General features: G+C 46.1%; 1 protein-coding gene across 1 annotated transcript in view; it reads left to right on the top strand.

Annotated features, from left to right (window-relative positions):
* Nucleotides 1-13165, top strand: part of itgav (integrin, alpha V) — a 119598-nt gene that overhangs the window by 94321 nt on the left and 12112 nt on the right. The window contains exons 25-31 of the mRNA XM_056289084.1: nt 2021-2101; nt 2379-2484; nt 2768-2926; nt 6267-6398; nt 6716-6829; nt 9520-9627; nt 10141-10260. Of these exons, the coding sequence (XP_056145059.1) occupies nt 2021-2101; nt 2379-2484; nt 2768-2926; nt 6267-6398; nt 6716-6829; nt 9520-9627; nt 10141-10260 (820 nt within the window). The remainder of the gene's footprint in view (nt 1-2020; nt 2102-2378; nt 2485-2767; nt 2927-6266; nt 6399-6715; nt 6830-9519; nt 9628-10140; nt 10261-13165) is intronic.

The raw sequence follows: 13165 nt of genomic DNA, 5'->3' as shown, positions 1-13165 counted from the left end.
CTGAGCTTTATTGTAGTCTTCGCTCATTTAATCTGAGCTTTATTGTAGTCTTCGCTCATTTAAACTGATCTTTATTGTAGTCTTTGCTCATTTAATCTGAGCTTTATTGTAGTCTTCGCTCATTTAAACTGAGTTTTATTGTAGTCTTTGCTCATTTAATCTGAGCTTTATTGTAGTCTTCGCTCATTTAAACTGATCTTTATTGTAGTCTTTGCTCATTTAATCTGAGCTTTATTGTAGTCTTCGCTCATTTAAACTGAGCTTTATTGTAGTCTTCGCTCATTTAATCTGAGTTTTACTGAAGTCTTTGCTCAATTTCATTACAAACAACATTCAAACTCCTTACTAATAACAGCGACACTCAACACTTTTCCCCCATTACGTGAGGCAGTTACAAAAAAGCAGTCCAACAGCTTGTGTGTGTGTGCGCATGCGCATATGTGTGTGTGTGTGTGTGTGTGTGTGTGTGTGTGTGTGTTTGTGTGTGTGTGTGTGTTTGCAGAGAGATTGGTATGTTAATGACAACCTTCAGAAGTTGCCTTTGGTTAAAGACAGAAAGCCCCTGTCTTACATGACCAACTCTGTTTATCTAACCTACGTCTGACACACAGGCTTACTGAACAGTCCCTTACTCAGTCACTGATTTCAGGTTGAATTTTGTCCCTATCTCGAAAAAAATACTTGGACCAGTTTTAAACTCTTATTTAATTCATTATTAAGCACAATATGATGTCAGTTAACAAAACCAAAAGTGTATTATTGTGTATATCGTTTAGCCTACAGTGTGTTTTGGCAGTCTTTATGTCAGAGGGGTATTTGGTTGGAGGTCTGTAAGCATAAGCCTTTATATTTGAGTCTACCTGAGCTGAAATTCTATTGGTTTTGAAAGTATCTAGCAAAGAGCTTATAATTTTGAGGCTCCCCTGGACAGATATTTTGCACTATTCGCCTGTCAGTCCTTTAGCTAAAGCCCTTGCTGATTGTGGACTCTTGAGACAAAATTCATTTAGTGGTCTCTGGTATGTCTGCGTTTAAAAACCAAACAAATGACTGCGTGTTGTTGTGTGCTCAGATCAATTCTAGCAAGCGAAGGTAACACTGCCACCCTATGGCTATTTCATGTATAACACCTATAAACATGTTTAATTTTTCTTTTTTGGTTTGGATTTTCCCCCCTTTTCCTCCCCAATTGTATCCGGCCAATCACCCCACTCTTCCGAGCTGTCCTGGTCGCTGCTCCACCCCCTCTGCCGATCAGGGGAGGGCTGCAGACTACCACATGTCTCCTCCGATACATGTGGGGTCACCAGCCGCTTCGTTTCACTTGACAGTGAGGAGTTTCACCAGGGGGACGTAGCACGTGGGAGGATCACGCTGTTCCCCCTCCCCTTGACCAGGTGCCCTGACCGACCAGAGGAGGCGCTAGTGCAGCGACCAGGACACATACCCACATCCGGCTTCCCACCTGTAGACACGGTCAATTGTGTCTGTAGGGACGCCCAACCAAGCAGGAGGTAACACGGAGATTCAAACCGGCAAGCCCCATGCAATGGAATAGACCGCTACACTACCCGGACTCTGCCCCCCCCCCACCCATGTTTAATTTTTCATGAATCCTGACTTGTTGTTCAGTGATGTGTATATGAACAGCAAATCAAAGCACGCAAGACTAACAGTTTCAGTACAAGTGTAGCAGATACACAGCAATAGATGTCATTTGCTGCGCTCACTGCACGGTTTTCTAAGGACTGTCTGCTAAGTCCTTTTGTGGCACAGGCCCTCAAACAGTAGCTAAAACAATTCAGCTGGCCGGACTCCTGTGCTTTTGTGTGGGGAGTGGGGAGGCTCTGAGTCACTTGCTTAGTTTCAGTTACTGTTAGTCTACTAACTATATTTTCGTCAAATTATGCTTCAGGAAAGCTAAAATATGACATATAAAAATCATAATTATGCAAGATAGAGTTAAACATTATTGTGAGTTATCCAATCCATTCATGTTGTCTGCTGTTCTCTTTCCCAGTTCCAATCAGTTCAACAATATCAGTCCCCAAGTCTCCAGCATCACCAAGCTTGCTGTGCTGGCTAAAGTCGACATCAGAGGGTAAGATGTGCGGACAGACACACACACACACACACACACACACACACACACACACACACACACACACACACACACACGTTGTAATAGTAACGTTTCATGTATTGTTGATGGGAAGAGATGTTGAAACATCACGGGACGTTTTTTTGAAGATGGTGAGTAAGAACTCGTGCCCTAGAAACTTCGTCTTTTAAAAGTTGTAAAACTCAAACTTTAACTACATGCACAACTTATACCTTAAGAACCTTTGAGAATGAGGAACTATGTTTTGTCTCCCCAGGATGTCATATCCTGACCAGGTGTTGCTGCCCATAGCCAACTGGAAACCCAAAGAGCCTCCTGTGGTGGGAGAAGACATTGGGCCACTCATACACCATGTCTACGAGGTACACAAACCCATTTACAGAATGAGACACGCAAATACATTTAGTCCTATAGGAGGCGACATGCATGCATGCTTTGAAACACAAACCACTTGACATTCATACATAGCCACACAACACCTCCATGTCAACACACATCCACAAATATTTTGTGGTTGTTATAGCTTGCACCCAGAGGGAAAGAGTTAAAGTGCTATTCTGTCTTGCTGTGTCTGGCTGTTTCTCTATTTGTCTGTCTCTTTGCCCTTTTCTGTTTTTGCGCTCCCTTCTGTTTCTCCTCTCCTAGCTCCATAACAATGGTCCCAGTACATTCAGTAAGGCGATGCTGGACGTGGACTGGCCCCATCGCTTTAACAATGGCTCTCTGCTCTACATCACGTCCTATGAGACAGATGGACCCATCAACTGTACCACAGACGTGGTGATCAACCCGCTCAACGTCTCTGTGAGGAGAAGACTCACTCAAACAAACACATGAAAGCACACACATGTTAGCACATGGTCGCATACCACATGGTGATCCACACTGATGCATTAGCATGCATGAATATGCAGACACGCCTTAACAGACTCAGACACATGGACACACATGTGCACATCTCATCATCTCCGGGGTCGGGTCACGGTGGCAGCAAGCTAAGTAGGGCACTCCAGTTGTTCTTCTCCCCAGCAATGTCCTCCAGCTCCTGGGGGATCCCAAGATGTTCCCAGGCCAGATTGGACATGTAGTCCCTCCAGCAGGTTCTGGGTCTACTCCGAGGTCTCCTCCCAGTTGGACGTGTCTGGAAAATCTCCAAAGAAAGGCGCCCAGGAGGCATCCTAATCAGATGCCCGAACCACCTCAACTGGCTCCTTTCAATGGAAAGGAGCAGCGGCTCTTCTCCGAGCTCCCACCGGATGTCCGAGCTCCTCACCCTATCTCTAAGGCTGAGCCCAGACACCCTATGGAGGAAACTTAACTCAACTCATCTCAACTCAACTCAACTCAACTCAACTCAACTCAATTCATTGTTATCAAAAACAATGTGCAGGCACATATTAAAAATGAAATGAGGGCTGTGGCTTCACCAAACAGTGCAATACAGACACAGACAAACACAGCAAACACAGTATAAGATATACACACATGAAGACCAAAAGCTAAAATAAGTTAAAAAAGAGCAAGAGTACAACATATTTAAAAATATCTACAGACATTCAGTGGGTGGCCAGGTTCAGGTGGGCAACAGCTTGTGGAAAGAAGCTGTTTTTGAGCCTGGTAGTGTGGGCTCTCAGGCTCCTGTAGCGCCTCCCAGAGCGCAGGGGGGAGAACAGTCCATGGTTGGGGTGGGTGGGATCTCTGCTGATGCTCAGACCCCTTCAAAGGCAGCGTTTGTGATAAATGTCTTTTATGGCTGGCAGCTGGGTACCGGTGATATGCTGGGCTGCCTTGACGACCCACTGCAGAGCTTTCTGGTCTACTGAGGTGCAGCTGGTCAGGATGCTCTCTATGGTGCAGTGGTAGAAGTTGGTGAGAATTTTGGGGGGTAGACGGGCACTCCTCAGCCTCTTCAAGAAATGCAGGCGTAGTTGGGCCTTTTTCACAAGGGCCTGGGTGTTTGATGTCCAGGAAAGGTCCTCGCTGATGTGGACTCCAAGGAATTTAAAGCTGGAAACACGCTTCACTTCTACCCCATTGATGTGTATGGGGGAGTGGCTGCAGCTTCTAGACCTCCTGAAGTCCACAAGCAGCTCCTTTGTCTTCTGCAAATTGAGGATAAGGTTGTTGGTAGTACACCATGATGTGAGGTGCTGAATCTCATCCCTGTAGGCCATCTCGTCATTGTTGGTGATACGGCCAATGACTGTGGTGTCATCTGCAAACTTAACTATAACATTTGAAGGGTGAGTTGGCAGGCAGTCGTGGGTAAAGAGGGAGAAAAGGAGGGGGCTCAGAACACAGCCTTGAGGGGCACCTGTACTGAGGATCAGGGTGGAGGAGATGTGGTCACCTAACCTAACAGACTGAGGTCTGTTGATCAGGAAGTCCAGGGTCCAGTTACAGAGGGAGGGGTTTAGGCCAAGGGAGAGGAGTTTGGTGGTTAGTTTGGCGGGGTTGATAGTGTTGAAGGCAGAGCTATAATCTATAAAGAGCATCTGGATGTATGTGTTGTTAAGTTCAAGGTGGGTCAGAGCAAAGTGCAGGGCAGTGGCAATAGCATCCTCAGTAGACCTTTTGAGATGGTAGGCGAACTGATGTGGGTCAAATGTGGGGGGGGTAATGTTTTTGATGTGAGCCAGAACCAGTCTCTCAAAGCACTTCATAGCAATGGGGGTGAGTGCTATGGGTTGGTAGTCATTCAGACATGTGGATGTTGGTTTCTTTGAGACAGGAATGATAGAGCAGCTTGTATCCGCAAGCTCACCGTTTCGGTCACTACCCAAAGCTCATGACCATAGGTGAGGGTTGGAATGAAGATTGACTGGTAAATTGAGAGCTTTACCTTCCGGCTCAGCTCCCTCTTCACCACAACAGTCCGGTACAACGTCCACATTACTGCTGATGTTGCACCAATCCGCCTGTCAATCTCCTGCTCCATCCTACCCTCACTTGTGAACAAGACCCTGAGATACTTGAACTCCGTCACTTGAGGTAACAACTCATCCCCAACCCGGAGGGAGCAATCCACCATTTTCGGAGAGAGAACCATGGCCTCAGTATTGGAGGTGCTGATGCTCATCCTGGCCATTTCACACTCAGCTGCAAACCACCCCAGTGCGCGCTGGAGGTCGTGTTCTGATGAAGCCAACAAAACCACATCATCTGTAAAGAGCAGAGATGCTGTTCTGAGGTTCCCAAAATGGACACACGCCTCACCTTGGCTGCACCTTGAGATCCTGTCCATGAATATCACAAACAGAATCGGAGACAAGGGACAACCTTGGCGGAGTCCGACACCCACCGAAAATGTGTTTGACTTTGTGCCGAGAATGCGGACACAGCTCTCACTTCAGTTACAAGGACCAGATGGCTTGTAGCAACTGCCCCGGTACCCCATACTCCCACAGTACCCCCCACAGAGTGCCCCGGGTACACGGTTAAGCCTTCTCCAAATCCACAAAACACATGTAGACTGGCTGGTCAAACTCCCATGCCCCCTCAGCACTTCCGCAAGAGTAAAGAGTTGGTCTGTTGTTCCGCAGCTAGGGCAGAATCCACATTGTTCCTCCTGGATCCTCAGCCCTTCTGCAAGGGTAAAGAGTTGGTCTGTTGTTCCGCAGCCAGGGCAGAATCCACATTGTTCCTCCTGGATCCTCAGCCCTTCTGCAAGGGTAAAGAGTTGGTCTGTTGTTCCGCAGCCAGGGCAGAATCCACGTTGTTGCTCCTGGATCCTCAGCCCTTCTGCAAGCGTAAAGAGTTGGTCCGTTGTTCCATGGCCAGGATGGAATCCGCATTGTTCCTCCTGAATCGGTTAGAGCCTCCTTTCGAGCACCCTAGAGTAGACTTTCTCTGGGAGGCTGAGCAATGTTATGCCCCGATAATTGGAGCACACCCTCCAGTCCCTCCGGTCTACGTGTATGTGCACATACACATAAAAAAACACAAACACATTGAATTGCGTTGATCTGCACCCACAACCATTGACATTCAGCCCACGAATACTCTGTCCCTATCAAAATATAACTGGGATAACGGTGTGTGTGTGTGTGTGTGTGTGTGTGTGTGTGTGTGTGTGTGTGTGTGTGTGTGTGTGTGTGTGTGTGTGTGTGTGTGTGTGTGTGTGTGTGTGTGTGTTATGTTGTAGAATCCAGTGTCGGCAGAGAAGACCAACAGTAGTTCCTCTACAGGAGAGAGAGGGACAGAGGGACGCAACAGGAACCATGTCCACAAGAGAGACTTGGAAACAAGAGACACACAGGACAATCATTTTATACTGGTACACAAGAACACACACACACACACTCACACACTGGTTGCACTCAAACAAACACATTCACACATAAGCAGAATAACCTGTCACACACACACACACACACATGCTCACATGCGCAGCAACACGCAAGAAAAGCTTGGGCATTCATGCACATACTCAAACTCTCACCTTCCTCACTTGGAAACACACACAGATGGACACCACAGTGACACTGGCACGGAGCTAGAAAACACACACCTGCACAGGCTGCTGTCAGATGCTTGAGCTGGCGTAAAAATACATGTGATAATACACTGAGCGTGTGGTTCTTCTGTGTGTAGGACTGCACCACGGTGGCGTGTTTGATGCTGCGGTGTCAGGTGGGTCGTCTGGAAAGGAAACAGAGCGCCATCCTCCACATTTACTCCAGACTGGCTGTCAACAGCTTCCTCAAGGTGCACAAACACACACACACACACACTTTACAAATGCACATACTGTAAATGCTGTGTGTGGCATACGTGTCCGTGCTATGGTCTAGGACTCCACCACTGCAGCCGTTTACACAAGACAACTCAGAAGGTCTGGCACATTCATAGAAGATCTGGAACGTCAGAGAGCAGTCAGTAGTTTGTGTTGCAGAGAGCAGTCAGTAGTTTGTGTTGCAGAGAGCAGTCAGTACTTTGTGTTGCAGAGAGCAGTCAGTAGTTTGTGTTGCAGAGAGCAGTCTCTCAATTCAGTTCAATTCAAATTTGCTTTTATTAGCATGACAAATATACATTTGTATTGCAAAGCATTTTCACATAAAGGACAATAAGAATGCACGAATACAGAACATATATACATCAACACATGCAATAAAACAACTTACACAGCTACGTCATGGCAACAAGATCCTGTGTGAGTGGATGTGTGTGAATTCATCAGTCTCTGCATGTGTGTGTGTGTGTGTGAGAGTGTGTTCACATAAAGGACAAGAACAGTATACAATACAGAACACATATACATCAACACATGCAATAAAAATCTTTTTGCCATTGTCTGTGTGGCCCTGTGAGTGTATGTGTGTGTGTGTGTGAGTGAGTGAGTGAGTGAGTGTGTGTGTGTGTGTGTGTGTGTGTGTGTGTGTGTGTGTGTGTGTGTGTGTGTGTGTGTGTGTGTCCGAGTGTTGTCCCGGCGGTCCTCCCCGTTGGGAAGGAGTACGGGGTATCACACTCTGTCCCTCAGATGGTGGCAGGCTAGAACATACTGTGCAGCCACAGTAGGGCTGTCTCTGTGTTCACCTAGTATGTGGGGCAGTTTTCTGGGGTGTGGCAGGGCCGTGAATTTGGGGTGTCTCTCCACACATTTCTGGAAGTAATAATCGTGGATTTCCTGGAATGTCTTGCATTCAGCTAAAAAGTGCAGCTCTGTCTCGACAACATTGTCTTCACACTGTTGACAGAATTGTTCGTCTTTTGGCATCTGGGTCTTTTTATCTCTGCCTGTTTCTATTGCTAGGCGATGCTCACTGAGTCTATTTCCATGGCGATGCTCACTGAGTCTGTACTTTGTCAGTACGTTTCTCAAATGTGCTTCTTTTATTTGAATGAGGTGATCTGCTAATGTGTACTCTCTGTCTAGGGCCAAACAGCATTGCATCTTGCTTTGGGATTTTGTTTTAGATTGCCAATATTCATAATAATTGTCTTTTAGGTTTGAGGGAATTTGTTGAAGCCGAATATGTTGTGTAGTTTGGACCTGGTCTTGTGCCTCTAAAGTGTTAGTATGTGTTAGTGGAACACGATGGCTGAAGACCAGGTTGGTAGGAGAGTTCTTATCTTTGCTCAACTCTTGGTATTGCAAGGCTTTATAATGGAAAGAGTGTGGGTCGCTGAATGTTAGATGTTTCCAGAATTTGATTGCTCTTTTTTGAATTTTAATCAGAAGAGGATATTGGCCTAGTTCTGCACTGCATGCATTGTTTGTGGTGTGCCGATGGACTTTAAGAATGTTTTTACAGAATTCAACATGCAGGGTCTCAATTGGATGTTTTTCCCATTTATCTAGTACTTGACTTGCAAGTGGACCCCACACTTCACTGCCATAAAGGGCAATTGGTTCTATGACTGATTCAAATATTTTTAACCAGATTCTAAATGGAATTTCAAAAGGGATTTGTCTTTTTATGGCAAGTAAAGCCCTGCGTGCCTTGTCTCTTAGTTTATTCACTGCCATGTTGAAAGTTCCTCTAGAATTGATTCTAATGCCTAGGTAGGTATAATTAAATGTATGGTCAATTTCATTTGGTCCTAATCTAAATATGTGCTGTCTTCGCTGATATCTGGATCTTTTCTGAAATATCATTATTTTAGTTTTACTCACGTTAACTGTCAGCGCCCAGGTCTGACAAAACTTTTGAAGAAGGTCTAATTGAGTCTGGAGTCCTTCCTCTGATGGTGAAAGAAGGACCAGGTTATCCGCATAGAGCAGGAATTTGACCTCGCTGTCTTGCAGAGTGAGTCCAGTTGCTGGTGAGTTTTCCAGCATAGTTGCCAACTCATCGATATACAAGTTAAACAGAGTTGGGCTTAAAGGGCAGCCCTGTCTCACTCCGCACTCCTGAGGGATATAGTGAGTTCTTTTGGATCAGTCAGTACTTTGTGTTGCAGAGAGCAGTCAGTAGTTTGTGTTGCAGATAGCAGTCAGTAGTTTGTGTTGCAGAGAGCAGTCAGTACTTTGTGTTGCAGAGAGTAATCAGTACTTTGTGTTGCAGAGAGCAGTCAGTAGTTTGTGTCACTGAAAGGTCAAAAGTCATGTTGGGAGTTTAAACCTTGATTTATTCCTACGTTCTATCTGATCTTACGACACACAGTCCACTCCTGTGCCAACACTCCTTCCTGTGTCTGTACTGCATATCAGCTTTAAAGTCATGTTTCACTGCTCACAGGGAACTACCTGTCTGTCTGTCTGTCTTGTTCTGACCAGTTGCAAAACGATACCAACATTATATCATGATGCTCGTATGTGCCTCTGTCTCTTTCAGTCCAAAACGGTACCAACATTATATCATGATGCTCGTATGTGCCTCTGTCTCTTTCAGTCCAAAACGGCACCAACATTATACCATGATGCTCGTATGTGTCTCTGTCTCTGTCTCTTTCAGTCCGAAAGTCAGAATCAGTCCTACGTGGTGAGATCCTCTGCCTCCTTTAGTGTCATTGAGATGCCCTACAAGAACCTGGTGTCAGAGCTACCAGCTAATAGCACTACTGTAAGACCACACACACGCGCACACACACACACACACACACACACACACACACACACACTGTCATTCAAACACACTCAGATACTCAGTCTTCCTGTGATGGGGCACACATTTGTCGCAGATGGACACTAAGCCATTTCAGTCATTTGTCCAAGTAAAACTTTTGATACGTGGCTGTTGGGGAATCGTTCTTCATAACTGTGTGGAGGACAGACTCCCCAACACAGTCAAACACTTGGCAGCATCTGTCTTCATAACTGTGTGGAGGACAGACTCCCCAACACAGTCAAACACTTGGCAGCATCTGTCTTCATAACTGTGTGGAGGACAGACTCTCCAACACAGTCAAACATCTGCTGGGGAGGTTTTCTCACCTATCAACTGTTTGTTTTGTGATCCAAACAATTCAGAATTTAATATTAAAAATTAATATTTTTCAAATGATGCGCTCATTGTAAGCCGCACATGATGGGAGTGCCAGCAAAATGCCTGCAATGTGATGGTGTGTTTTCCCAGGTGAGTGTGTCAGTGTTGTGGATGACTGATACTGACAAGCCAGTACCAGGGTGGGTGGTGGCTCTGGCTGTACTGGCAGGTCTGCTGCTGCTAGCTCTCCTCATCTTTATCATGTATAAGGTAAGCAGAACACACACACACACACACACACACTCTCTCTCTCTCTCTCTCTCTCTCTCTCTCTCTCTGGGTTGTCCATTGTATTCGATGGTGACTCCTAATTTTGTTTTTTATGTGTCCTGTGTTGACTGTAAAGTCCAATGCGGGATGCACACTGTCTTCCACAGGCAGTGCACGCAAAGGCACTGGCAGAGGGTGGTGTGGGATTAACCGCAGCCATGGATTTTTGTCTCCAGTGCTTCTTTGCCAGGTTCTTTTCCTCCCTTTTTTTCTCAGTAAGCTTCACACCTTCATAGACGGTGCTAGATGGCTCAACCAGCGCCTGCCATCTCCAGTGTGCCAGGGTGGAGCCCATTCTTCACAAGGGAGACTTTCAGCTGGTCTTTGAACCTCTTTTTTGGTTCACTGGCTGAGCGGTATCCTAGCCTTAGCTGGCCATAGAGGACCTTCCGAGGGATGCAGACTTGTGGCATCCCGATGAGATGGCCAAGGCATCTGAGTTGATGGTGAAAGATGGTGGCCTCTAAGCTCTTGCTGCATTTTAAAATCTTCTGATGTGAGATACGATCCTGCCAGGTCACTTTAAAGATCCGCTGGAGGCATGGTATGTAAAAGGCCTCAAGCTGTTTCAGGTGGTGGTTTTGAAGCATCCATGTCTCACATCCATAGAGAAGTGTGGATAGGCACACTGCCTGATAGACTGAAATCTCTGTATTGAGATGCAGGTTGTTGTTGGTGGAGACCTGCTCCTTGAAGCGTCCAAAGGAGTATGAGGCCTGTTGGATCCTGTTCTGGATGTCCTAGTCGATGTTGCAGTCACCAGAGAGAATTCTACCAACATAGTTGAAGTGTGGTACAAGGGGGAGAGTCTGAGATGTAAAAGTTGGGAAGTTCTGGTGGGGGATCAGATGACCATTGGCAGAGGACTTCTGTTTTGGGGATGTTAACAGACAGCCCCATTAGACCATATGCCCTCACAGCAGCTGTAAGGGTGGCTTGCAGTGCTGCTGGAGTGTGTGCCAGAAGAGCACAGTGTCATCATGACTATGCACACTGACCTGAGTTTTGTGGTGGCTTGGAACATTCTGATGTTGAATGCTGTCTTTTCTAGGCCTTTCCCTGCCCAGGGTGAGCAATGTGATCCCTGAAGAGAGCTGCACAAACACACAGGGGTCTGCTGAAAGCAGCTGCCACTCAGTCCCAGCTTCTAGCAACCAATACCCTGTGCCGCTGCTGTGAAGGGGTCTGACTAGGTGCTCCCAGGTCATTCAGCCCTGCTCCTGTCACCAGGCACCCCATCGCCAGCAGACTTTTTAAGAGGTAGGGTATAGATGGAAGACTCCCAGCAAGTGGCTGTCGGTACCTACACATTGAAGATGTTTAGAGTGTCATGGGGATTGGGCTTCTCCCAACATGTTCTTGACATAAAGAAGTTGGGTTCCAGTGGCAAGGGATAGTCTGAGGTTTCTTCCTATTCTGAGGTTTCTTCCTATTTTTTCTCCCTGTTAAAGGGTTTTTTTAGGGAGTTGTTCCTTATCCGATGAGAGGGTCTAAGGACAGGATGTTGTGTTGCTGTTAAGCCCATTGAAGCAAATTTGTAATTTGTGATATTGGGCTATACAAATAAAATTGATTTGATTTGAATTGATAGTCCCAAGATGACTGGCATCTGCCCCTGCTGCAGGAGGCTGCCAGTGGTCCAGTCTGTCAGGATGTCAGGAGGTAGGGAAAACAGAAACTCGCTGCTCACTGAAGACATCCATTGTAATTAACTCATTCTGATAAATGTCATAACCGTGTTGACATTATTTTTAATTACTGTGACGTGCACAATAACGATCTTTCACATTGTAATGTTTTTAGTTGTAATCTTTTGCATGTTTGTGCGCTGGTGCATGTCCCTGTGTGTGTAACAAGCAGAGTGTATGTGCGTTGTGCACCCCCTTATGTAGGCGCAACTTACTAGCTGAATAATGTGCCCTTTAGAGAGCAGGAAAATACTCTGCCATTCACTTTAGACCAGGTTTTTGTTAGTCAATGGCTCATTGCTTTTCACTGCCTCAAGAAAGCAATGTGTCAATAATGCCCCTGACCACACCTCATTTTATGACCCACATGCCCCTGACCACACCTCATTTTATGACCCACATGCCCCTGACCACACCTCATTTTATGACCCACATGCCCCTGACCACACCTCATTTTATGACCCACGTGCCCCTGACCACACCTCATTTTATGACCCACATGCCCCTGACCACACCTCATTTTATGACCCACATGCCCCTGACCACACCTCATTTTATTACCCACATGCCCATGGGCACTCAGATGGGTGCAAGTACATTTGCTATATAAACAAGGTGCGCGCTGCTTTGGTTGGAAATTAGCAATGATTAGGTGTAAGATAGGGACCCTAGTGTTATGAAAAACTCAACACACTACCTGGTGTGCTGGTCTGTAGTGTGCTGCTCTGTAGCTGACCATGATGTCTGACCCATTGTGGGGAGAATGAGGAGAGAAGACATTTTCCCTACACAGATCAATAACATGTTATATCACCATTGTCACACTCACTAAACTTTACCAACACATCTCTCTTAACCATTTCCTACCCCAATCTTTCTTGCCCTTTTCTTCACCTTCTTTTCTGTCCTCCCCTCCTTTCTCCTTCTCTATCACCCTTGCTCTCTTCCCACATTATTCTCCTCACACTCTCCTCCTCCCCGTCATTCTGTACTTTCACCTTGGTTTTCTCCCCTTATCGCATACCTTCTCTCCTTTCATTTCTCTCACTCAACCCCCACTTGTAATCCCATGCTTTCCTCCTCTCCTACATTTTCCCATCTGACCTGTTGTGTATGTGGCCTATTTGCACAGCTACATTATAAATACAAACACTGGA

Source organism: Lampris incognitus, chromosome 11 (assembly GCF_029633865.1).
Source record: "Lampris incognitus isolate fLamInc1 chromosome 11, fLamInc1.hap2, whole genome shotgun sequence".
NCBI lineage: Eukaryota > Metazoa > Chordata > Actinopteri > Lampriformes > Lampridae > Lampris > Lampris incognitus.
This window is presented reverse-complemented; position numbering and strand designations above follow the sequence as displayed.